At 36.1% G+C, this 26,353-nt stretch overlaps 1 protein-coding gene across 1 annotated transcript in view; it reads left to right on the forward strand.

Moving 5' to 3' along the window:
• The window catches only part of LOC150098435 (uncharacterized), a 260,713-nt gene that overhangs the window by 157,615 nt on the left and 76,745 nt on the right, over nt 1-26,353 (forward strand). Inside the window, exons 11-12 of the mRNA XM_090405278.1 lie at nt 90-200; nt 18,984-19,185. Of these exons, the coding sequence (XP_090261404.1) occupies nt 90-200; nt 18,984-19,185 (313 nt within the window). The remainder of the gene's footprint in view (nt 1-89; nt 201-18,983; nt 19,186-26,353) is intronic.

Here is a 26,353-nt window from a genome sequence, read left to right on the forward strand (position 1 = left end):
ATTTGTTTTAGCTTAAGTTGAGGTATAAGAAGTGAAGTATATTCATAGTATAAAGTTGTATTTGTGAAAAACTGTTGTTACTTTTATAGGTACATGGTGAAAAACTTATCTTATTAGAAGAATTGGTTTCTTGTTGTGTAATACCTTTTCTTTCTTCATCATATTCAAACCAACAAAAAGTATCCCTGCAGTTATTAGAGGTAAGAATGCAAACAATGAAAGAAAAACAAATGTGTTTCTTTGTGATTTTGTAGATTAATATAGATACTTTATCCTATTGATGCAACATGCTATTAGAATGCTTGCTGATTTGAAAGCAGTGGCCTAATATATTGCATCAGTAGACTAAAGTTTTAAATTTTAAGCATCTTCATTCATTTCCTGATGAACTTTAAGGGTACCTATGGAACCAATGAAGATATGTTTAATAGACAAGCATTAGAAAGATGTAAGTGAATATAAATGAATACAAGGACTTGGGTATTTTGGCTGATAGGGAATTTAAGTTCAGGATTGGTGAGATATTCATTAAGTGTACATTATTAGTAGCTTTCTATCAATCATTTCTTTGATATTAGTCTTATTTGAAAGAAAACTCTCAAATCTTATATTTTAACTAAGATACTTTAAACCATCTCATTGCACCTAGATTTTGGTCTTCCTCTGGGATTTTTTCTCTCCTATTCTGTTTATACTTAAATTACCTCTTCTTGCACATTTTTGAATGCTAACAATATCAAGCTCCTTTCTGATATTTTCATTTTTAATATGATTCTGTAGTTGATGCCATTTGTTCACTCCTTTCTCCAAATTAGAGGAGTGAATTAGTCTCAGATCCATTAAGATTAAAACTGGTTTGAACATTTTCTTCTACACTGCTAGATATTATATTTTAATGAAGTCCTATAATTAATTACTATTAAATTAACCTAAAAAATAAAAATAATAAGCTAACACCTTTTATTCCCTTATAGGGAGTAGGCAAGACCTTTAAATCTTATCTAGCTTTTGGAGACTGAGTGGACAGTTCAATCTGCACCAGTAGCCAATCAGAGATAGCTGGCCCGTGCCTGTCACTAATTATAGGCAGCCACTGATGAGAGACCGGCAAACAAGTGCTGCCATCTCTTATTACCTAACACCTCAAGTGCCACTTCCACTGAACTACACAGGCCTCATTAAATTAACCTTAGTCACTTTATTAAATTTTTCAGCTTAATTTTAATACATATCAACACATCTATATAGAAGCAGTTTTCCAGAGGAAAAAAAAGTGAATTAATTAACTGGCATAGTCATATCATGCAGTGAGATATGACTGCATATCATGCTATTATACTAAATCATGGGACAGAATACAAGAAATTGTCTGTTACTTCCTCTATATGTATGAGATGGACACTCTAAGAATTATGGTGTGTGTGTGTGTGTGTGCTTTCTATTGAAATCAGATCTGTGTAGAATGGAATGAATCTTTTGTTTCAGAATATATGAGTAAACACTGATTAAGAGAATTTCTATACTTGGGTGACACACTAAATTAAAATGTGAAGCAAATTATTTGTAAACAGTAGAGAAACATAAATCCACATGCAATGATTGGCACATTTAAGATAGAGAAGAACATTTATAAAGAGCAAGATAGAGATCTGCTACATAAAAATAAATAAATATATATATATATATAAAACAATAAATAAATAAAATAAAATTATCCACTACTTTAGAGGATTCCTGTATGGGTAATGACTAGAAAATTTTCAAGGGTTATTCCAGTTCATAAGGATAGTTCATTGCATAAAGTGGAGAATTATAGTCTTTTTCATGTTATAGTTAAGCTAATGGAACAAAACTAATTAGGAAATTTATCTAGGATATCCTTGTTGAGCAAGGAACGACATGATTTCTTTAAGGCGAGATCATTTATGACAAATTTTGTTACTTTTTTTGTAAAGAAATCATGATGAAGATAGACGACCAAGGCAATATTAGGGCATAGACGAATTTATCACTTTGTAAAAACACCATCCTGCTTACTTAAGGCATTAAGTGACTTGCAAAAGTTTTGTGTTTAGTCTGCAGAGCAGGTTTCCAAATTAACTAACTCCTTAGTTTCATATCAAGATCAGTATTGATGATCACCTAGTGGCATAGGTAGAAATAGGTCAACATATTCTGCTCTTAAACAACCAATATTTAAAAGATCCCCTCTCTATATGGCTTCCTGTAATATATGAGATACATTACTGGAAGCCATATAGAGATCTTTTAAATGTTGGGTGTTTTAATATTTACATTCGAGTAAAATTTTTGATTAAATGAACCTGGGTAGAGTAACCAGTTGTTCATACAGTCTCATGTCTTTAAATTGCAAGAGCAGACTGGAAAATGGAATTAAAAATGTTATGTGAACAAATGATAGTATATACAGTTCACTAAAAAAAAAAGTATCATAAACTTTTTTATAAGTTTAATAGGTAGGAATTAAAATATGTAAATGAATACAAGGATTTGGATGATAAGGAATTTAAGATCAGGATGATAAGATATCCATTAAAACTCTGTGGATTGTACATTTAATTAAAAGACACTTCAGTTCTTTTCTCTGAAATTAAGAGAAAAAAGGTTATGATGCTATTATCTTCTTTCACAACTTGATGCAGGTTTATAATGGATGCCAAAAGTTTTTTCAGAGAAGATGATTCACTAAATGCTTGAAGGGATTGTTATTTTAGTCATGAAGTTATTAGCATGAGTTCTAATTTCTTGAATTTACATAATAGGAGATGGAGAAGAGATATATTTGAAGTTTATAAGATAAATAACTGGAGCTTCTAATTCTTGCTGAACCAGCCTCTACTAGAAGGCATAATTAAAAGTTAGCAAAGAAGAGAGTGAAAAAAAACATAGAACATTTTTGTGAGGAAAGGATATATGTGGAATTATAAAGCTGGTGATTATAATAAGCTTAAGAGACAGCTTGGAGCTGTAGCATGGAACGAGAAGTTGAGCGATAAGGAAATAAATGCTGCTTGGAACTGACAAAGAAATACATAACAGCATCAATGCATGAATGTATTTCAAAGGCCAAAAGGCTGAATGAGGTAGGTGTAAAATGGATGAATGTGGTGTACAATGAAGGGGCTTAGCATGAAATCTGAAAGCAGGTCTTTGGAGGTAGTACAAGACGAATAATGGTTATAATCAGTTACATGAAGAGTATAAAGAGTATAAAGCCAGGAGAGTTACTCAATAAGAAAAACAAAAGTGGAGTATGAGCAGCAGAAATTGGCAAATCAGGCAAAGAAAAACCCTAGAGAGTTTTTTTAGATATGTGGTAAGCAGAAGGAAGAATGATTATGGTACAATGATGTTAATGGATGAAAATGGTAAAATGATAACTGCTGCAGAGCACATTGTAGAGGTATTCAGTGATCAGTTTATAAGGGTGTTTCATCCTCATCAGGGTGGAATCACGAGGGACTTTAGTGTAGAGGACATAGGAGAGGATGGCTTAATTGTGAGTGAGCAGGAGGTATTTGAGGAAATAAATAATCTTGATGTCAATAATGCGATAGGATTTGATGACATACGATGGTTGTTTGAAAAGTTTGGTAAATTTCCAATAGATGGCGACACAATTCATTCATATCATCTTTTTCATGACCCCTGGCAAAAGTTTAGCGCCATGTGTGACGCGTAGTACTCATTTGGCTGTGTTCCTATTTTTCATAAAAATGGAGAAAAATGAGTTTCGTGGAGTGATAAAATACTTTTTATTTGAAGAAATGAAGATGAAGCGCATTCCGGATGCCTGACTGAGGTCACTACAAAGGAAATGATTGACAAAATCCATGGCATCGTTATGGAAGACTGCCAAGTGAAAGTGCGTGAGATTGCTGAGATTGTAGACATCTCAACTGAATTGGTGTATAATATTCTGCATGAAAAATTGCACATGAAAAAGCTGTGTGTGCGATGGGTGCCACAATTGTTGACTGTTGATCACAAACACATGTGAAAAGACATTTCAATGCACTGTTTGGCAATGTTTAATCGCAGTTCGCAGGATTTTTTGCATCAATTCATGACTGTAGATGAAACTTGGATCCATCATTACACACCTGAGTCCAAGCAGCAGTCAAGACAGTGGACAATGCCCAGTGAAAGAGCACCGAAAAAAGCGAAGACCATATTGATGAAGGTGATGGCCACTGTTTTTTGAGATTCCCAAGGAATTATCATGATAGTCTATTTAGAAAAGGGTAAGACAATAATGGGAGTTTATTATGTATCATTGTTTAGATGGGATGAAAAAATTGGAAACTCGCTGGATCAAATGTGTAGACCTCGATGGAGACTATGTTGAGAAATAAAGGTGATTTTTTCCAAAAAAATTTGTTTAACTTATTTTTTTTAACAAACTTTTCAAACAGCCCTCGTATCATCATGCATTTTAAGGGAATGTTCCAGAGAATTGGCAGTAGAATCAGCATGCCTATTTAATAAGAGTCTTACAACAGCACATGTTCCATGGGAGTGGAGAGAAGGTAAAATTGTTTCACTGCAAAAAGGTGGTGATAAGGCTGTGACTTCAAATTATAGGCCAATCTGTAAATCTGGAGTTGTGGTTGAAGGTATTAGAGAGATTTGTGAGAAGTTGGATACAGAAATGGGTTGATAATAGCAGTATTCTATGTGGTTATCAGCATGGTTTTTTTTGTTAAAGGGAGATTATGCTTTACTAACCTACTTATGTACTATAACAAGGTGACAAATACCTTGGATTTTGCAAAAGCTTTTGATAGACTGCAACACGACAAACTGTTAAATAAATTGAAACAGATGAGATCAGATAACAGACTTCTGAGTGGGATCAGTGATTGTCTGTCACATAGGTATCAGAAAGTTGTATATTGAGGTTGTTGTTGTTGTTGTCTTGTCCTTTGAAGAGTCTTAGATGTTTCCATGTGCTCCTTGAACTGCTTTGGCTATGTCGATGATTTGTATATGGGGGTGCAGTATCCAAAAGAGGAAGGCCACTAGTGGTGTGCTGTAGGGATCAGTTTTGGGACCATTTTTCAGTTTGTATGTTAATGATATTGGGGTGGGTTTAACTAGTGATGGATGAATGGGCAGGTTAGTGGAACTATCAGTTCAATGTTTCAAAGTGTAAGGTTTTGAGATTTGGTAAGCAATGATGGGATGCAAAGTATGCACTTGGTGGGGAAACTTTAAAGGAAGTAGAGGAGATGAGAGATTTATAAGTGATGGTGGACAAGGACCTGAAATTCAGGGGTCACATTACACAAGCTCTATTTCTGCATGTCAGGGTCATTGTTCCTGACATGCAAAAATAGAGAGGTTATGATGCCATTGTATGCCCTGATCAGGCCTCATAGGGATTATTGTGCACAGATTTGGTTGCAGGGTTTTAATGGTGATGTGGATATGTGTCAAAGGGTCTAGAGAAGATTCACAAAGGTGGTCAGTGATTTTTTTGAATGTGGAGTATGATGACAGATTGAGAAAATGTAAATTCCAAAGCCTCATGAATAGGAGAATGATGGGGGATACGATTGCGACATTGAAGAGGATCCAGAAGTGAATGACCAGGATTGCGAGTGATATGTGGAATGCTCCCTGTGAGGATAAGTTGAGGGTTTGTGGGTTGTAAAAAAAGAGGGGATATGATAGAAACATTTAAGTTACTTAAAAGGTTTTATAGGATTGATGCAGGAGAAATGTTTCAGCACTTGTCTTTGGGGGGGGTTTGAACAAGAGGTCATCCCCAGAAGTTGAGTAAAAGTGTGGTTAGTAAAAATGTGAGGACTAGATGTTTTGCATGGAGAGTGTGGATGAATTGAATGAGTTACCAGAGTCATTTGTTAGGGCTGTGTTTGTTTATAGGTTCAAGAGAGAGAGAGAGAGAGAGATATAACATATATTATGTGAATGGATATTGTCTGCACAATGAGTCACCAGACTCCATGGAGGTGTTCATACAATAACAGTAATAATAATAATTACTCAAATCCGGAATATCTTTATCATCATTTTTATCTTACCTTTTTGAACTGTGATTCTTTTTATAGTACGCTTTCCTCCATTTCTAAGCTTTTTTTCAGCAGCCTACATTTACCTTCTGGATGAGATGGAATTAGCTTCTGTATTTTTCCCAAAATCTTTCCATAACTTTAAAGTGACTCATCATGCTGTACAGCAATATATACATTCTAGAATATATATTTTACATTGTGATATCCTAAGAAGGGGTGCTTAAGGTACAAAGCTGTATAACTGAGAGGAGACCTCCACATAGCCTTTAAGGAATGCGGAGAACCGACCAAGGCTTTTAGTCTAATGTCCAATCCTCACCTTCTCGTGGTGCACCCTGTTGGGTATCTACTTGGATACTGAACGAACGAGGATGGGCTGGTAATTTGGGATTTAGCCGACCAAATTGTATTCTTATTGGTTAAACCAAAATAAAAAATGATGGTACAACATGACAAAATTTCATGCCGGCTGGGGCGTCGCCCAGTTAAACAAGGCCCCCATTGTTTTCGCCAGGGAACCAGGGCGAACAGCGAAAAGTCAGCTACTGGAACAAATCTGAAAACAAAACCCAACTCAACATCACCAGAGTTAAAGATCGGTACTATCAACGTAAGAAGCCTGAATGGCAAAGAAATGGAGCTAGCTGAGGAATTAGATAAGTACCAGATCGACATAATAGGGGTGACTGAAACAAAAAAGACCAAAACTGGTGAGATCTTTCTGAGCAATAAATACAAAATGTTATATTCAGGCAATGACAATCAAGGAAAAGAAGGAGTAGCCATAGTATTCAACATAAAATACGAAGCTAATCTTCTTGAATGGCAGTCAGTCTCAAGTAGAGTAATGTGGGCAAATATGAGAGTGGGGAACTGGACAATGAGACTTATTTGTGCCTATGGGCCCACAGAAGGTTCTACTAAGGTAGAAGTGGAGGAATTTTTTGAGGCTTTAGAAAAAGCAACTGACACAATGAAAAAGGAAAAGTTGGTCCTTGTTGGGGATCTAAATAGCAGAGTAGGAAATGATTGTGAGACATACAAAAATATTTTGGGAAAATTTGTAGAAAAGAGCTAATAATAATGGCAAATATCTGTTGGATTTCTGCTCAGGACATGGACTTGTTATTACTAACACCATGTTCCAACATAAAAATGTGCACAAATTCACATGGAGAGAAGAGGCTAGGAATAAGAAAAGTCTCATTGACTATGTTATTTTTGATAGTGATGTTTTTTCCCTGGTGCAGGACACCAGAGTGTACAGAGGATTTGAAATTGGAAGTGATCACTATTTAGTCTTGAGCAGGATAAAATTGAATTTCATATTGAAAAGAATGACATGTAAGAAAGTTTTAAAGCGAATAAACGTTCAGCAGCTCTAAGATGTGAACTGTAGACTAAAATACACAAAGATTATTGAAGAAAAAATGAAAGAGTTTGAGAACAGGAACCAAACTTTGGAGATTCGGTGGCAAACTCTGAAGAAAACATTGATTGATTCAGCCAGAGAGGCATGTGGTGAGGTTGTCTGCAAGGATAGAAAAATCAGAACTCCCTGGTGGACACAGGAAGTTAAAGAGGCAGTGAAGGAAAAGAAGAAAGCATATCAAACGTTCCTGTCAAATAAGTCAGCTTGTGCTCTTAGAGAATATAGAGACAAATGCAAGAATGCTAAACACTGTGTAAAACTAGCTAAACAAAAGTCATGGGAGGACTTTGGCAAGAATATAGAAAATAAATATCAAGAAGGTGGCAAAATATTCTGGAGTTTGTTGAAGAAGCTTAGGAATGGAGGAAAGAGTGCTGCAAAAGGAGTTAGAGATGATGAAGGTGACATAAAAACTGGAATAAAAGATATCCTTGAAGTATGGAGTAATTACTTTGAAAAACTGCTAAATGAAACAAGCAGTGATGACAGCACAGTGGTAAAAAACACTGACCAGGCATGCAGGCAGGAATATATCCATACTTGAAGTAGAAAAAGCGATCAAAGGCTTGAAATGTGGAAAGGCAGCAGAAGTAGATGATATTCGACCAGAAATGCTGAAGTATAAGAGTCTTACAGTGGCTGCACTGCATAGTTCAGAAAGCCTGGACAGAGGGACGAATTCCTGATGATTGGAGTAGAGCTCTCATAGTACCCATATATAAAAAGGGAAATAAAACTGAATGTGAGAATTACAGAGGTATATCCCTACTGAGTGTTCCTGGCAAAATCTATGCAAGTTTACTTGAGAAACGGTTGAGAAGAATTGTGGAAGAAAAGCTTGGTGAAGAACAAGCTGGATTCAGGCCAAACAGAGGCTGTCAATATCAGATCTTCACTTTACGACAAATAGTCGAGAAAGCATGGGAATATAACAAAGATCTATATTTAAGTTTTGTAGATTTGGAAAAGGCATATGACAAGGTGCCAAGAGAGAAGCTATTCAATACGCTGCAGTTATATGGTGTCAATGGGGCATTATATCAAGCAATACTTAGTCTTTATTTGAGTTGTAAGTCAGCAGTTAGAATTGAAGGAAGTACAGGAAGATGGTTTAATGTTAAATCTGCTGTGAGACAAGGATGTACATTATCCTCTCTGTTATTCATTATCTATATGGATCACATTATGAAGGAAAGTGGTATTAAACATGATATCAAAATTGGAGATGTTAATGTTAGCTCTTTGCTTTATGCGGATGATGTTATACTTCTAAATATATCCACTACAAGTCTGCAAGATTCTCTGACTAAATTGAATAACTATTAATTGTAATAGATATGGTATGAAGGTCAGCAATAAAAAGACAAAGACAATGAAAATAGGCAGAATCATTGAAAATGTCAACTGTGTTGTGAATGGAGAACCTGTGGAACAAGTAAAACATTTCAGCTACTTAGGCACGATTTTTAGTGAAAATGGTAAATTAAATATAGAAATAGACAACAGAATCAGCAAAGCTGGTATGGTGGGAAGTCAATTGAATAAATTCATATGGAATAAGAGAGAAATTAGTCGGAACACTAAATTAGCTGTATACAAGACAGTGTTCAAACCAGTTTTAACTTATGGATCTGAGAGCTGGGTCAGAAGTAAAACACTTGACCAAAGACTAGAGACCATAGATATGAGAGTCCTGAGAAAGATTATAGGCATGAACAGATGGCATCAATGACAATATCATATTAAAAACGAAGATATCAGGAAAGAACTTGATATTGTCTGCATTCAGGAATGCGTTAGCAGAGCTAATCTCAGGTGGTATGGTCACCTAAACAGAATAGGCGAGGAAAGATTAGCAAAACAAGTGTTCTCTGCCAGGTTGGCAGCAAAATGACCCAGAGGAAGACCAAGATATAGGTGGATTGATATGGTACAAAGTGCCTTAGACGATAGAAATATAAGATCTGATAATGTTGGAGTCTTGACAAGTAACAGACTGATTTGGAGGAAAATTGTAGATAGGAAGTTAGTAAGGATATAATTTTATCATGTAGTACTATCATATCCTGTACACCCCTTGTGGGTACATGGCAGGAATTTGATGATGATGATGATGATATCCTAAGAACAAATTGTCATTAAATTAGTTGCTTATATTATACATGCAAACTCAATGTATACAGCTTGGAAAGAAGTCAATGGACACTCCCAAGGTCAAGGTGCATTGTGCTATGTAATGTGTTTGTAGCTGGCATAAATTGGAGGAATCCTGCGCTCCCAAGTTAATGCAGCTGTGGCACAGTGAAATGGCTGCAAGAAGGGAACTGATGGAGTTTGAAAGAGGCATTCTATAACTGATTGTTGTAGAATGGCATGTTGCAGACCTATCACTTTGGCAAATTGTTGACAAATTGGGCCATCCCAGGTCAACAGTCATTGATACTATACTGAGATGAAAGTGCAGAGAGTCAACTGCAAGTGCTACCTACAGAGTACGACCCACCACATTCACCGAACGTGACTGTAGGGTGCTATGAAGAATAATATGTAAAAACCGTCATTTGTCAGCTGACAGGTTGGTTGCAGAGTTCTGGGCATTGACTGTAACATGAATCTGTACAAAAACATTCACAACTTAGGCTCATAACATGGGGTTTTCATGGTAGGACTGCAATATCCAAGCCCCACATTAAGCAAACTTACATGTAGCATTGTTATGTCCCCTTCTATCCTACGATTTTGTTTGTCTTACAAATTGCCTTCGTCTATATTCTTCTAACTTCTAGTTAACATAAGACAAAATTCACAATACCTTTCTTTAGCTTCACTTACGGGCCTTTACCTTCTACTGAACGAACTTGCTTGCATAACGTCTTGCAATTCAGGGCTATATAAACATCTGCGCCTTCGGCTGTACTATCCGAAACGAGGACATCGATATTATCACAGCTTCCTATGACTCTATGGTATATTTTGCTTTCTACATAGGAATACGGGAATAGCTTTCCCGCTCACCTTCGATTCCTTGTTGTGGCATGAGGATATAAGCTATATCTCTCCACTCAGGAACACCGTGAAATCCACTAGAAAACCAAACTAAAACCACCGCGACTATCCAAACGTTTCTTCTCCTCTGGCAAAAGGCAAAAAGGCCTCAAGCCTCCCTGACTATCTAAACGTCTTCCCCAAAACCCAAAAGAGCCTACTCTTCGAAAAAGAGCCTCGAGGGGGGGGGGTTACCAACCCTTTTATAGCTGTTCCCCTAACGGCACCCTTTCTTACTTCTTTTTCCCACCTCCTACTTGTTTTCCGTCTGTCTACCAATTGGGTAGCATTTTGCCGCCATACGTCATTTTAATCGGCAACTCGTAACGAAGTTTCTATCCGGGCATAGGCCCTAAGCGATGTTCCGTTATTTCTCTTGTTAGCCTCTATCTTAACCCCCTTTCAAACCTTTTCTCAGAATTCTACTTAATGCTTAATCTGTAGCCTCTTACATAGCATATTTCATGACTCATTCTTTTATACTTATGCACTTAACTCTTTCATTCTTAATCGCATTACTATATTAATTCTTAGTTAGCTACTTATTTAATACAAATTCCTTGTTTAGTCATAATACATCTTAATACCTTCTTTTCTTTTGTTATCTCAACTAAACAATAGACCTTTACATTTTACTCAATTTATACTGGATGCAAGAATATTTTATTAATCAAATTATCCTTTTTATACAGGGGTTTTTATTTATGTTATTTATTTTTTATGTTACACCATGATAACTGAGGATATTATATTCTCAAGATATCAGGTGTAACAGCATTGTCTTCAATGGTGCAAAGAGTGAGTAAGTGAGTGAGAGTGTGTGCTTGAGTGTACAGTGGGTCATGGAAGTTTAGAAAGCTGTGCTGTGGACTAACAAATCATGCTACATCTTCTACCAAGCAGATAGATGGGTGTGGCAGATGCCTTACAAACATCTCTTACCAGAGTTGTGTAATCTCAACTATGAAATTCAGAGGTGCCAGTGTGATACAATGTTCCTGTTTTTTCTGGTTTGGCCTTGACCTCTGTTTGTGGTGCCACAAATATTGAACTCAGAGTGGTATCTGAATATTCTGGACAGTTGAGTCCTTCCTACTTTGTGGCATTTCTACGGAACTGATTATTATCTCTTTCAGCAACGCAATGCACCATGTCATAGGGCTGCTGCTGTAACTGCATGGTTTGTGGACATTAATGTCACCACACTTGACTGGCCTCTACAGAATCCTATTGAACATCTGTGGGATGAACTGGAGCATTGAGTGACGTCAAGAGACACCCACCCCACAACAGTCCAAAACCTCATTACATACCTACAGGAAGAATGGTCCAAAATTCCCATTGATCACTATTGTATGCTTGTGGAAAGTATACTCCCATAGGATTATTGCAGTCATTGCAGAGAAAGGAGGTCTTATATCTTATTAAGGCGGGTGCCATGACTGTTTGTTCCTCACACTATGGTGTCCATTGACTTCTTTCCAAGCAGTATATGCTATACATCCCATTGAAAAAACTTGCAACAATAAATATTTTATTTTTATTTTTATTGTTGTTGTTGCAATCTTGCTCATAAAAAGGTCCTATGAGTACAGTGATAGTAGTATACTATTTATCAAGAATTATATAGAAAAGTGAAGGTTAATTATATAGGAATTCCATATATATATACAGGGTGTTCGGGATAAATTTGACAGTTTCGTAAGGAAAAAGAAAATCTTCTTTGTATCTATTAAATTTAATGAATTTACAAAAAAACATTACAGGCAGAGTTAATTACAATACTATCAACAAGATTTACTCAAAATAACCACCATTAGCATCGATCACAGCTTCAATTCTGCTTCGGAACCTCGAACAAGCTGATGCTACAGTCTCCCTGGGAAGGGCCGCAAAAACTGTTTTAATTTTATCCATTAACTGGGCTTTTGTATTACTGGAAGTGCGATTGGTGTCTTTTTCAACTGCGCCCCATACAAAATAATCCATGGGGTTAAGGTCTGGGGAGTTTGGAGGCCAAACATTTGGACTGGTGAAGTCGTAGAAATTTTCAGACAACCATTTTTGACTTTTCCCAGAGGTGTGGCAAGGGGCTGAATCCTGCTGCCATACATACGGCCTACCATTGGCTACCCTTGTTATCCAGGGCTTGACTACAGTTAGCAACTCCACGAACAAAGCCCGAATTCCAATGCCAGGGTTCTTCAACACCTGTTCCTGCAGATTTGCGAGGAATTCTGCTGTACGAACGCAATCAGATCGTCTGCTAGGGATCTTTCTTCTTGCTACATCCTCGTAGTCACCATTGCAAGTCTCTAGTTCATGCCTGATTGTTTTTACTGTATTCAGGGAGTATTGGGCAGCAGTCGTAATATCCTTATTTTGATGGCGGGCACGAATCATCATGATACAAGTTATTCTCTTCCATGATTCAGGTGGGTTCCAGCTATCCATCCTTTCTGACATCTTGTATATGAATGAAGAAGGGTCCAAACTTTTAAATGAAGAGAAGTGTGTGTTAATACATGTAACTTACGGAAAAATATAATTAATTATAAATATGTCAAATTTATCCCAAACACCCTGTATATGGAATTCCTACATTTTGTAACCGATAGAAATACTGCTGTGAGCTTATTCCCTGAGTGGTATTAGAAAAAATGGATTGATTATGTAATACAGTAGCTCAAAAGCTGAACCGAATATTAATTGTCACTTGAGTTTTCATAGTTTTTGAGGATATTGATGATAAGGTAGCGCATGGATGTTTGTGATCGTCTGTGAAAATACTAGTAGTAGTCGGCATTGGTGTAGATGATGAACATAGTTGTAGTTTATGGATTTGAGTGATGGAGATGGAGAGTTGTGGAGTAGATGCCCTACCTCGCTGAGTCTTTGGACTCCCTGGAAGTGTCATATAATATAATAATTATTATTATATTTATGGCTATTCTGCCTGCTTCTGTTTAGGAGTGCCCCTGTTTAAATGTCATTGGCTTTTTACTCACAGATTCTTAGGGCATTGTACATGTATATTTACCAATAAATATATGTAGCATAAAGGAAGAGAAATTTACACATACCTTTTTCTGGGTGTTGTGGCTTTTCTTCTTTCTGCGAAGTGCAAACTACTGCAGTTAGGGTGTTTTAGTAGGAAGTGTGTGTGTGTGTGTAGTGGGGGGGGTAGGCAATGTGGGAGAATTAAAATAGAAAATGGAAAAAACCTGTTTTTTTTGTATAATATATATATATATATACATATATATTATATTATTAGGGATGAGCGGAGCATTTTTTTATAGGTGCTTCTGCTTTTGAAGTGTTTGTGTTATCGCCTATTGGTTGGGGTTGTGACCTCAATTTTATGTTGTGAAGTTTCCAAACCTCAGAGATTATGTAGGATCTGTGGACATTGATAGAGTTAGCATCACATTTTATGGCTATTGTTTCCGATATTCTAAGCATTGTTTCATTGTCTTGTCTGTCTACTATGATGGCCTTGTCGATCTGCGGGGTATGTTTTTGTTCAAGGGCGTGAACAGCTATTTCCGATTTTTCTTTTTGATGTTGCTTTTTTTAGTGTTTAAATGTTCTGGAATAGGGATGTTACAATTGCAGAAGTGTTCTTATAGTCTTGCCCATAAAGACCTGATGGTGGAACCTGTGTAGGTGATATCACAGTCTTTTTGGTAGGGAAATTTATAGACTATGTTGCGGTGTTCAAATCTTTCTTTTTGTGTGTGAGATTTAGTGGGTTTTAGGAAATTTGCCAATTTTTGGTTTGTGGTGAATACCAGTTTGTAGTCAGTATGTTTGAAGATGTATTTATAAGCTTTGTATGTGTTTTGGGTGTAAGGAAGTTTGATAATTTTTTGTGTTGGGAAGTTTGTTTTGGTACTTGGGTTGTTTTGGCTGTCCTGTTCGCATAATTTATTAGTTGTGTAGGATAGTTGTGATTTTCGAAAATCTGTGTTTAGTTTTTTTATTTCTGCGTTTAGATTACTATGATTGGTTGAAAATTTGTAAGCATTTATGAATTGTGATAAGATGACAGATTTTTTAATGGAATATGCATGGTATGAGTTTGAAATGGAGGTAGTTTCCGATATGTGAGGGTTTGTGGTATATTTTCATGGCTGTTTTGTTGTATGCTCTGATTATTGTCAAGTTTAAGAAATTGATGGATTTGTTCTGTTTGGTTTCTATGGTGAATTTTAGTCGGTTGCTGTAACTGTTTAGGGATGCTTTTAAGGTGGTGATGTGTGTAGGATTTCCAATGCACAGAATATCGTCCACGTATCTGCCATAAAAGGTGATGCCAGGGGGGAGTAGGAGTGATTCTATGTGTGCTAAGAATAATTCCGCTAGTTGTCCGCTGATATTTTGGCCCATTGGGAGTCCGAAGATTTGAATATACATGTTGTTGTTGAACTTGAAGAAGTTTGCCGAGATTATTTATTAGTTTTATTAAGTTAATAATGTCATTGGGCATTAGTTTAGTATGAGAGTGTAGGGTGTGGTCTTCTGTGAGTAGTGTGTGTACGATGTCTAAAGTTCTCGGGATATCCACGTTGGTGTATAAAGAGGCTGCATCCAATGAAGTGAGGATGTCTTCCTGGGATAGGGTTAGGTTTTTTTTTTTTTGAAAAAGGTCATCCGTGTTTTTTATCATGAAGTTAGATGTTGTAATTAATGGTTTGAGAAGTTTCGCTACAAATTTTGATAAAGGTGCTGTGGTGGTGTTTTTGTAGGAGACTATTGGCCTCATTGGGTACCTGTCTTTGTGGGTTTTTATTTGTCCAAACATACAAGGAGTGCATGTGGTGTGGGGAGTTGTGTTTTTTTTTTCATTGTGGTTTTGTCTATTTTGTTTTCATTTTGTAGGGTGTGTAGGGTACTGTTGATTTGTTTAATGATGAGGTCGGGGGTGGTGTCAATTTGGATTTTTTGGTAGGTGTGTTGGTCGTTTAATATAGTTGCCATTTTGTTATGGTAATCGGTTTGGTTTGTGATGACTACTGTATCCCCTTTGTCAGCTTTATTGATCATAATGTGCAGTAGTCATCACAAACCAAACCGATTACCACAACAAATTAACTATCTTAAACGACCAACACACCTACCAAAAATTCCGAATTGACCCCCCCCCCCCCGACCTCATTAAACAAATCAACAGTACCCTACACACACCCTAAAAAATAAAAACAGAATAGACAAAACCACAATGAAAAACACAACTCCTTGCACCACACGCACCCCTTGTATGTTCGGACAAATAAAAACCCACAAAGATGGGTACCCGATGAGGCCAGTAGTCTCCTACAAAAACACCACCACAGCACCTTTATCAAAATTCATAGCGAAACTTCTCAAACCATTAATTACAATGTCTAACTTCATGATAAAAAACACGGATGACCTTTTCAAAAAAATAAAAAACCTAACCTTATCCCAGGAAAACATCCTCACTTCATTGGATGCGGTCTCTTTATACACCAACGTGGACGTCCCCAGACCTTTAGACATCGTACAGACATACACTACTCACAGAAGACCACACCCTACACTCTCATACTAAACTAATGCCCAATGACATTATAACTAATGCCCAATGACTTAATAAAACTAATAAATAATCTCGGCAAACTTCTTCAAGTTCAACAACAACAACATGTATATTCAAATCTTCGGACTCCCAATGGGCCAAAATATCAGCGGACAACTAGCGGAATTATTCTTAGCACACATAGAATCACTCCTACCCCCCCCCCCCCCCCGCATCACCTTTTATGGCAGATACGTGGACGATATTCTGTGCATTGGAAATCCTACACACATCACCACCTTAAAAGCATCCCTAAACAGTTACAGCAACAGACTAAAATTCACCATAGAAACTGAACAGAACAAATCCATCAATTTCTTAAACTTGATAATAATCAGAACATACAACAAAACAGCCATGAAAATATACCACAATCCCTCACATATCGGAAACTACCTCCATTTCCACTCATGCCATCCATATTCCGTTAAAAAATCTGTCATCTTATCACAATTCATAAATGCTTACAAATTTTCAACCAATCATAGTAATCTAAATGCAGAAATAAAAAAACTAACACAAATCTTCGAAAATCACCACTATCCCACACAACTAATAAATTATGCGAACAGGATAGCCAAAACAACCCAAGTGTACCATAACAAACTTCCCAACACAAAAAATTATCAAACTTTTTTACACCCAAAACACATACAAAGCTTATAAATATACATCTTCAAACATACTGACTACAAACTGGTATTCACCACAAACCAAAAATTGGCAAATTTCCTAAAACCCACTAAATCTCACACACAAAAAGAAAGATTTGAACACCACAACATAGTCTATAAATTTCCATGCCAAAAAGATTGTGATATCACCTACACAGGTTCCACCAACAGGTCTTTATGGGCAAGACTACAAGAACACTTCTGCGATTGTAACATCCCTATTCCAGAACATTTAAACATTAAAAAATGCAACATCAAAAAGAAAAATTGAATACAAAGCACTGGAAAAACGGAAATAGCTGTTCACGCCCTTGAACAAAAACATACCCTGCAGATCGATAAGACCATCATAGTAGACAGACAAGACAATGAAGCAATGCTTAGGATATCGGAAACAATAGCCATAAAATGTGACGCGAACTCTATCAATGTCCACAGGCCTTACATAATCCCCGAGGTTTGGAAGCTTCACAACATAAAATTGAGGTCACAACCCTGACCAATAGGCGATAACACAAACACTTCAAAAGCAGAAGCACCTAACCGACCTGAAATAGCATCCACTTCCTCCATGTGTTCAGATGACGACCAAGCATAGTCGAAACGGACCGCTCCCCGTGAACGCCTTTTCCCACCCCACCTCCTCTAAAAATCAGTTGTTGTTTTTAACCTCTTTCACCTTTTCCAACCCTATATAAAAAAATGCTCCGTCCATAATATAATATAATATAAATGTATATATTATACAAAAAAAAATCGGGTTTTTTGCATTTTCTATTTTAATTCTTCCACATTGCCTACCCCCCCCCCCCCCCCACTTCCTTCCAAAACACCCTAACTGCAGTAGTTTGCACATCACAGAAAGAAGAAAATTCACAACACCCAGAAAAAGGTATGTGTAAATTTCTCTTCTTTTATGTTACATATATTTATTGGTAAATATACATCTACAATGCCCTAAGAATCCATGAGTAAAAAGCCAATGACATTTAAACAGGGGCACTCCTAAACAGAAGCAGGCAAAATAGCTGTAAATATAATAGTTTGTTTAGAGGAGTAACATGGGAGTTTTCCCAGAAATAATGTCCATAATAATAATAAAAAAATGGGCCTGTAGAGCACTTTCGAGTAAGAATAAAGTTGTCCATAGATTACATCATAACACTATTTTCTAAATTGACTCCTCCCCTTTCTATCAAAAATTATGCCATGTTATAACTCTTCTTTCCTCCTCAAAAATTATATAATAGATAGGCAATCTTTTCTAGTGAAGAAGTTTCATAAAAAAGTAAAAAATGTTATTTTAGTATCTTGGTATTCTATATAAAATTAAATATTTTATTTAACCCTGCAGAGGTCAAGGCTAATCTGAAAGATACAAACAAATTGTTTAATATAAATATTCTTATACATATCCAGTGTATAGCTTGGAGGTTACGAGTAGTGCACATGCATATATTACGAGTGATATTCCACACTGTTTATGCTGTCAGTTTTGGTTTAACACATGTTATGTAAAGGTGTGTGATATTTCATAGTAAATTGTATCTGAGATATACTGCGACCTCCGATGTCAGTATAGTATTGGTTTAGTTTTTTTTTTTTTATTTATTCACCATTGAAAATGGCTGGAAATATATATCGATTGGATAAGCCATCAGATGTTGAAGAGATTCTGCGATTTTGTTACTAGAGTCCGATGATGAGAATGATAGAGTTGAATGCGAAAAGTGATAGTGATATTCGATAGTAAATTGTATCTGAGAGATACCGCGAACTCCGATTTCAGTATAGTATTGGTTTAGTTGTTGTTTTTTCTTTGTTTCTTTGTTCAATAATTTCTAGATTGTAACTGAAAATAAATAAATAAACCATCGTATTATATTTGTAGTGTTTTTTTTTTAAGTTTTATCGCATTTTATCACATATATCTCAGATACACTCGACCTATGCTGCAATTTTTTCTACCACGACCTCTGCAGGGTTAATAATGAAATATTTGCAAACGCCTTAAGTGTGTCTGACCTTTATATGCAATTTAGGTGGCTATCCTTCAAGGTTACACATAACCAGTTTGATACATAACAATTGATGTGCACTGCAGCAAACTGATATAAGAATATTAATTGCTTTTAGATTAAAGAAAAAAATTTTTTTTTTAATTGCAGCTCTGTTGTGATGTGACATATCACAATCCTGAACTGAAAACATGGATGCAGTCTATCAGTATGGCTCCTTTGCTTCTGTGTCTTTGTCAGTTAGTTGACCAGTTTAGAGCTGAATGCAGTGGACATCGGAAAAGTTTGGTGGTTTCCATTTTAGACTGCCTGACAAAAATGCGTATGGAATTGGGAATATGGCATTTAAATGGTAAGTTACCGATTTATATTTTTAATTTTGCAATTAGTTTCCTTTGTTAATTTTTTCACATTGATGTTAGGATACTGTATGGTTGTCCCTCCTGTACTTCATGAGAGTTTTGGGAGTGAAGTCTCTATTGGAAGAAGTGGTATGATCAGAAATGCTCTTTTCACACAGAATTACTAAAACAAACACAAAAATGGTGGTTTTGGGAGTGAAAACTGCTGGAAGAAGAAGAAGAAGGAGTAAAATCACAGATGTCTTTCCACACAGAATTAGTAAAATGAACACAAACATCCATGCGGTGGATTCAAACTACAACCTGTTGGTTTGAAAGTGAGAATGCTATCTGCTCATCCAACCAGGCCAGTAGTTTCTGTGAATAAATAAAAATGTCTTCTATCAGATTTTGAATAATTTAGTAGTTGTTCTAGAATGTAAAATGTGTTGTTTATGTTTGTAATCATCATCATCAATTTCCTGATATTTATAGTGAAGAATTTATGGAAACAAAAACACACGGAATAATTACTTTACTTATAATTAAGAAGATGAGAGAAGCAAGCCTACGATGGTATGGACATGTGGCCAGGGCCGATAAGGAATCTATTGCAGGACAGGCCCTTACACTTAGCCCAGATGACCAACGACCTAAAGGACACCAGAAAAAGTGATGGATAGATGGACAGCTTAAAAGGAGATATGCGAGACATGCAGGCTATGGTGGATGTCTCTCCTACTGATGCTGCAAACTGAATGAAATCGAGACTAAATGCAAAACAGATGACCAACGACCTAAAGGACACCAGAAAAAGTGATGGATAGATGGACAGCTTAAAAGGAGATATGCGAGACATGCAGGCTATGGTGGGTGTCTCTCCTACTGATGCTGCAAACTGAATGAAATCGAGACCAAATGCAAAAGAGTGGGACATAATGCTTGGAAGAAGAAGATAATTAAGAAAATAACATCAACGTTTCAACCTCCATATCGAGGTCATCATAATCAGGAAAACATACGTTGCACAGGACACAAGCTACATGACACTACACAAAACTAAGATAAATCTAAATGCTTTAATTATTTACCTTAGTTTGCCTCTGGTGGGAAAAAAAATAATAATAAATAAAATATATACAAAAATATTACTTAACAAATTAAAATAAATTTTTTGTACATATCAGCATAATAATATACAGATGATAAAAAAATCTCTGTGTAAAACTAGCCAAACAAAAGTCATGGGAGGACTTTGGCAAGAATATAGAAAATAAATATCAAGAAGGTGGCAAAATATTCTGGAGGTTGTTGAAGAAGCTTAAGAATGGAGGAAAGAGTGCTGTAAAAGGAATTAGAGATGATAAAGGTGACATGAAAACAGGAGAAAAAGATATCCTTGAAGTATGGAGTAATTACTTTGAAAACCTGCTAAATGAAACAAGCAGTGATGACAGCACAGTGGTAAAAAACACTGACCAAGCATGCAGTCAGGAATACATATCCATACTTGAAGTAGAAAAAGCCATCAAAGGCTTGAAATGTGGAAAGGCAGCAGGAGTAGATGATATTCGACCAGAAATGCTGAAGTATGGTGGTATAAGAGTCTTACAGTGGCTGCACTGCATAGTTCAGAAAGCCTGGACAGAGGGACGAATTCCTGATGATTGGAGTAGAGCTCTCATAGTACCCATATATAAAAAGGGAAATAAAACTGCATGTGAAAATTACAGAGGTATTTCCCTATTGAGTGTTCCTGGCAAGATCTATGCAAGTATACTTGAGAAAGGGTTGAGAAGAATTGTGGAAGAAAAGCTTGGTGAAGAACAAGCTGGATTCAGGCCAAATAGAGGCTGTCAGGATCAGATCTTCACTTTACGAAAAATAGTTGAGAAGGCATGGGAATATAACAAAGATCTGTATTTAAGTTTTGTAGATTTGGAAAAGGCATATGACAGGGTGCCAAGAGAGAAGCTATTCAATACGCTGCAGTTATATGGTGTCAATGGGGCATTATATCAAGCAATACTTAGTCTTTATTTGAGTTGTAAGTCAGCAGTTAGAATTGAAGGAAGTACAGGAAGATGGTTTAATGTTAAATCTGCTGTGAGACAAGGATGTACATTATCCCCTCTGTTATTCATTATCTATATGGATCACATTATGAAGGAAAGTGGTATTAAACATGATATCAAAATTGGAGATGTTAATGTCAGCTCTTTGCTTTATGCAGACGATGTTATACTTCTAAATAAATTCGCTACAAGTCTGCAGAATTTTGTGACTAAATTGAATAGCTGTTGTAATAGATATGGTATGAAGGTCAGCAATAAAAAGACAAAGACAATGAAAATAGGCAGAATCATTGAAAATGTCAACTGTGTTGTGAATGGAGAACCTGTGGAACAAGTAAAACATTTCAGCTATTTAGGCACTATTTTTAGTGAAGATAGTAAATTAAATATGGAAATAGACAACAGAATCAACAAAGCTGGTATGGTGGGAAGTCAATTGAATAAATTCATATGGAATAAGAGAGAAATTAGTCGGAACACTAAATTAGCTGTATACAAAACAGTGTTCAAACCAGTTTTAACTTATGGATCTGAGAGCTGGGTCAGAAGTAAAACACTTGACCAAAGACTAGAGACCACAGATATGAGAGTCCTGAGAAAGATTATAGGCGTAAACAAATGGCATCAATGGCAATATCATATTAAAAACGAGGATATTAGGAAAGAACTTGACATTGTCAGCATCCAGGAATGTGTTAGCAGAGCTAATCTCAGGTGGTATGTTCACTTAAACAGAATGGGCGAGGAAAGATTAGCAAAACAAGTGTTCTCTGCCAGGTTAGCAGCGAAACGACCCAGAGGAAGACCAAGATATAGGTGGATTGATACAGTACAAAGTGCTTTAGACGATAGAAATATAAGATCTGATAATGTTGGAGTCTTGACAAGTAACAGACTGATTTGGAGGAAAATTGTAGATAGGAAATTAATAATGATGTAATTTTTTTCATGTAGTACTATCATATCCTGTACACCCCTTGAGGGTACATGGCAGGAATTTGATGATGATGATGATGATGATGAAAAAATCTCTAAATAAATAAAAATAAAGTTTTATATCGGAACTACATTAAACACATCTATACAGTCCTCTTATGTTAAGATTTTCTTATGTTGGTGTTCTGCCATCATGTTCTGGATACTGTATAGGTTGCAGATGAGTGCTCCAAATTCTTGGAATTATTAATCCATTATTCTTGTTTAGAGTTGAATGATGTTTCAGCATCTTACAAGCTTCCTTGAACTTTCTTTCAAACCAGGTTTGGTTGGTGTAGGGACTTGTTCCCTTTTCAGTTGATTTTGTGATGTTTGAATTTAATAGTCTGACAGGCCTGTTTTACCATAGTGGAGGAATTTAATTTGGTGTTTATGTTGGTCTTTTCTTATTAGGATGGTGCTCCCTGTTTTCCCTATAAAGGATAGGTTGCAAGTGCACTGAATTTTGTAAACCCCTGGGTGGGGAAGGGGATCTTTGGATCAGCTGTGTATACTTCTTAATTTTGCAAGAGGTTTGAAGGTTACCTTAATGTTGTATTTATGTAGCGTTGTATCTATTTTTTCTGATATTCCCCTAATGTATGGTATTGTATGGCTATGACATTCTTGTCATCATTTTTGCTTTTAATGGTATTATTGTGGAGGATTTTGCAAACTGTTTTTTTGTTGTAGCCATTTTTTATAAACATTTGACTAATAATTTCATATTCTTTGTTCAGCACCTGCTCATTGAAGCAAATTGTTAGGGCTCTATGTTTAAGTGTGCTGATGACCCTATTTTTCGTGTTGGACTTTGGTATGAAATTTTATGTGTAGGTTTACAGTAGACTGTGAATGAAAGGCAGCCTGAGGGAAGACATATGACAAATGTGTCCAGAAAGGAACACATGTAATGTAGTAATTTCATGTAGTTCCACTATTAAACTTTATTTTTATTTATTTAGAGATTTTTTTTCTGTCATCTGTATATTATTATACTGATCATCATCACGATTTACACTCGCACGTAGACCCACTTCACCATGCAGGCATTCAAAACCAAAGATCTCGCAGAATAGGTCAGTCAATTCTTATTTCGGGAATGTCCTTTGTCTGTAGATGCATGTGTTCACTAGTCGATTTGCTTGTTCTGGGGGACGAAAAACCTGAGTTTCCAGGTGAATAAACCCCCCCTACCTCCATACAAGACTGGCTAACTGACTTTTAGTTGAAAAAACCATATAAAGGTTCCTCATATCATGGACGGGAATCGAACTGAGGTCTTTCCAACCAAAGGGCTTCATCTATATCGACTGAGCTCCAGAGGCTCCATTATACTTATATGTGTATAACAAATTTATCCTGATTTGTTAATTAATTTATATATATATATTTTATTTATTATTTATTTTTATTATTTATTTATTTATTTATTTTTCACCAGAGGTCAGGCTATGGTAAACCATTAACAAAGCATTTAGATTTCACTTACTTTTGTGTAATGTCATGTAGTTTGTGTCCTGTGCCTATGTATGTTTTTCTGATGATGACCTCGATACTGAGATCGAAATGTCGAGTGTTATTTTCTTAATTATAAGTAAAGTAATTACTCCAACACGTGTTTTTATCTCCATAAATTCTTCACTATGAATGCTTACTACCATGTAGCCTTATAAGAAAGAATTGTCATAATCCATGGAGAGTTGACCCACAAGCAGTGCAGCCACTATAGTAAGATAAAAATATGTGTTTCCATGTTAATTAATTAATCGGCTGGCTTTTCTAAAATGATGTAGAGACATCATCTTGATACCTAACTGCATTAAGCTTAAAAGGAAGTTTACTTCAACCAAAGTATTCTGTATTTATGCTGGTATGGAAAAAAAAGCTATGTTGAGAGAACAAATCCTTGTAGAAATCTAGCAAGTACTCAAAACAATGTTCTACAAATACCTGGTATCTGGAATATTTTAGAGTAGATCAAAGACCCACAAGCAGTGCAGCCACTATAGTAAGATAAAAATATGTGTTTCCATGTTAATTAATTAATCGGCTGGCCTTTCTAAAATGATGTAGAGACATCATCTTGCTACCTAACTGCATTAAGCTTAAAAGGAAGTTTACTTCAACCAAAGTATTCTGTATTTATGCTGGTATGGAAAAAAAAGCTATGTTGAGAGAACAAATCCTTGTAGAAATCTAGCAAGTACTCAAAACAATGTTCTACAAATACCTGGTATCTGGAATATTTTAGAGTAGATCAAAGACAACCCTGCAAAGCATGCATTATGTAAACGCAAAGAAAAACTAATAGCGAGATTCCAGAGACTGAAACAACAAGAAAGCAACAGACAATCCAGATGCCATTCACAGAGGAGCAGTCAACCACAAACAATCACCAACAGACCACAGACGAGTTATCAATGAATCCATCTAACACATTCAACACATTGTTTTTTGGTGTCGAGGCTAGCTGGTGAAAGGACGTACTGTCGGAGCTCCTGAAAGATTTGTGATGTGATTTTTGTTGATATATTAATATTTTGTTAGATTTAATTGTGTAATTTTAGTATATTATTGTAGTTTTATTAGTGTAGTTAGTGTACTAAAGTGTTTTATAACATAATCTATGCCGGGAAGTCGCCGCTAGAGGGATTCGTAGTGTGTAGTGTTCGTGAAAGCTCCTGATAAGATAAGCGTTATTTTCAGTTATCGTTGATAAATTTACTTTAATATTGCGTAGTTTTGTTTGCCTTGCATATCTTAGTGAGTCTGTTTGTGTGTCTTTATAATTTATAATTTGATAAAATACATTACTAGTAAGTATGGCTCCAGTATGAAGGAAAATGGCGGCCAGTAACGATGGTTCACCATCTTCTTTCAAGAATGGTAATGTAAAGGAGATGAGTCAGTGTACTATCTGTGAAATGTATGCTTTGCGGAGTTCTGTCAGAGTGTGGTTAGATGATAATAAAGGAGTGAATGTGTGTAGAAAATGTAGGGAGAATGAGGAATTGAGGTCATCATCAGAAAAACATACATATGCACAGGACACAAACTACATGACATTACACAAAAGTAAGTGAAATCTAAATGCGTTGTTAATGGTTTACCATAGCCTGACCTCTGGTGGAAAAAAAAAAAGGAATTGAAGTGTATACTTTGGTCAATAAAATACAGATGGAAACATCTGTATTTTATCGACCAAAGTATTTTATCTAACCAAAGCAGAAGAATTATCCCTTAATTCTCTGAGAAATAACCAAGACATCGTTATTACCAAGGCAGATAAAGGCAATGCTACCATTGTTCTTGATCAGACAGCATACCTTGAAAAATTGAACCAGTTGGCATTCAACCACAGCACTTACCAATTGGTTAACTACAAACTGCATCAAAAAAAAAAGAAAACAACAGAATTGACCAAGTCAGTAATCACGTGGCAAGAGGAAACAATTAAAAAGCTATTATTGCATTATGCCCACTCTCCCCGAATTTATGGTCTGCCTAAAATATGCAAAACAAACACACCACCATGACCAATAATTGAAGGAATCGACTGCCCCTATTATCACTTAGCCAAGAAACTAGCAGCTACACTCAAAGAGTTGGTAGGTCATTCCTCCTCCTACATAAAAAAATACACAACACTTCATTAACAAAATTAGAAACATCACACTCAGCGATGACAATTTATTAGTCAGCTTTGACATAACTGCCCTTTTAACTAATCTCCCAATTGGTGATACTATTTTTCTCTTACAGAACACATTCCTGCCCAATATCCGGTCCTCTTTGACCATGTACTTTGCTCGGGGTATTTCGTGTGAGAAAATAATTTCTACTTGCAAAAAGAAGGTATGGCCATGGGCTTACCCCCCCATAGATAACTTTTATTCAAGCAATGAGCTCTAGATTCAGCAAACCTAAAGCCCAAAGTTTGGCTCACATATGTTGATGGTATTTTGGCCATTTGGCCCCATGGCTGCAAAACATTAAATACATTCCTAAGCCACCTGAACAGACAACACAACAAACAAATCCAATTACCATCAAGATTGAAAACAATAACTCTCTTCCTTTTCTAGTTCACACTTGTCATGTCGTTCTTCCAGCTGCCTTTCATTCA

This window comes from Typopeltis vanoorti, chromosome 15 (genome assembly GCF_054136105.1).
Source record: "Typopeltis vanoorti isolate ZY-2024b chromosome 15, IOZ_Tvanoo_1.0, whole genome shotgun sequence".
NCBI classification, from domain to species: domain Eukaryota; kingdom Metazoa; phylum Arthropoda; class Arachnida; order Uropygi; family Thelyphonidae; genus Typopeltis; species Typopeltis vanoorti.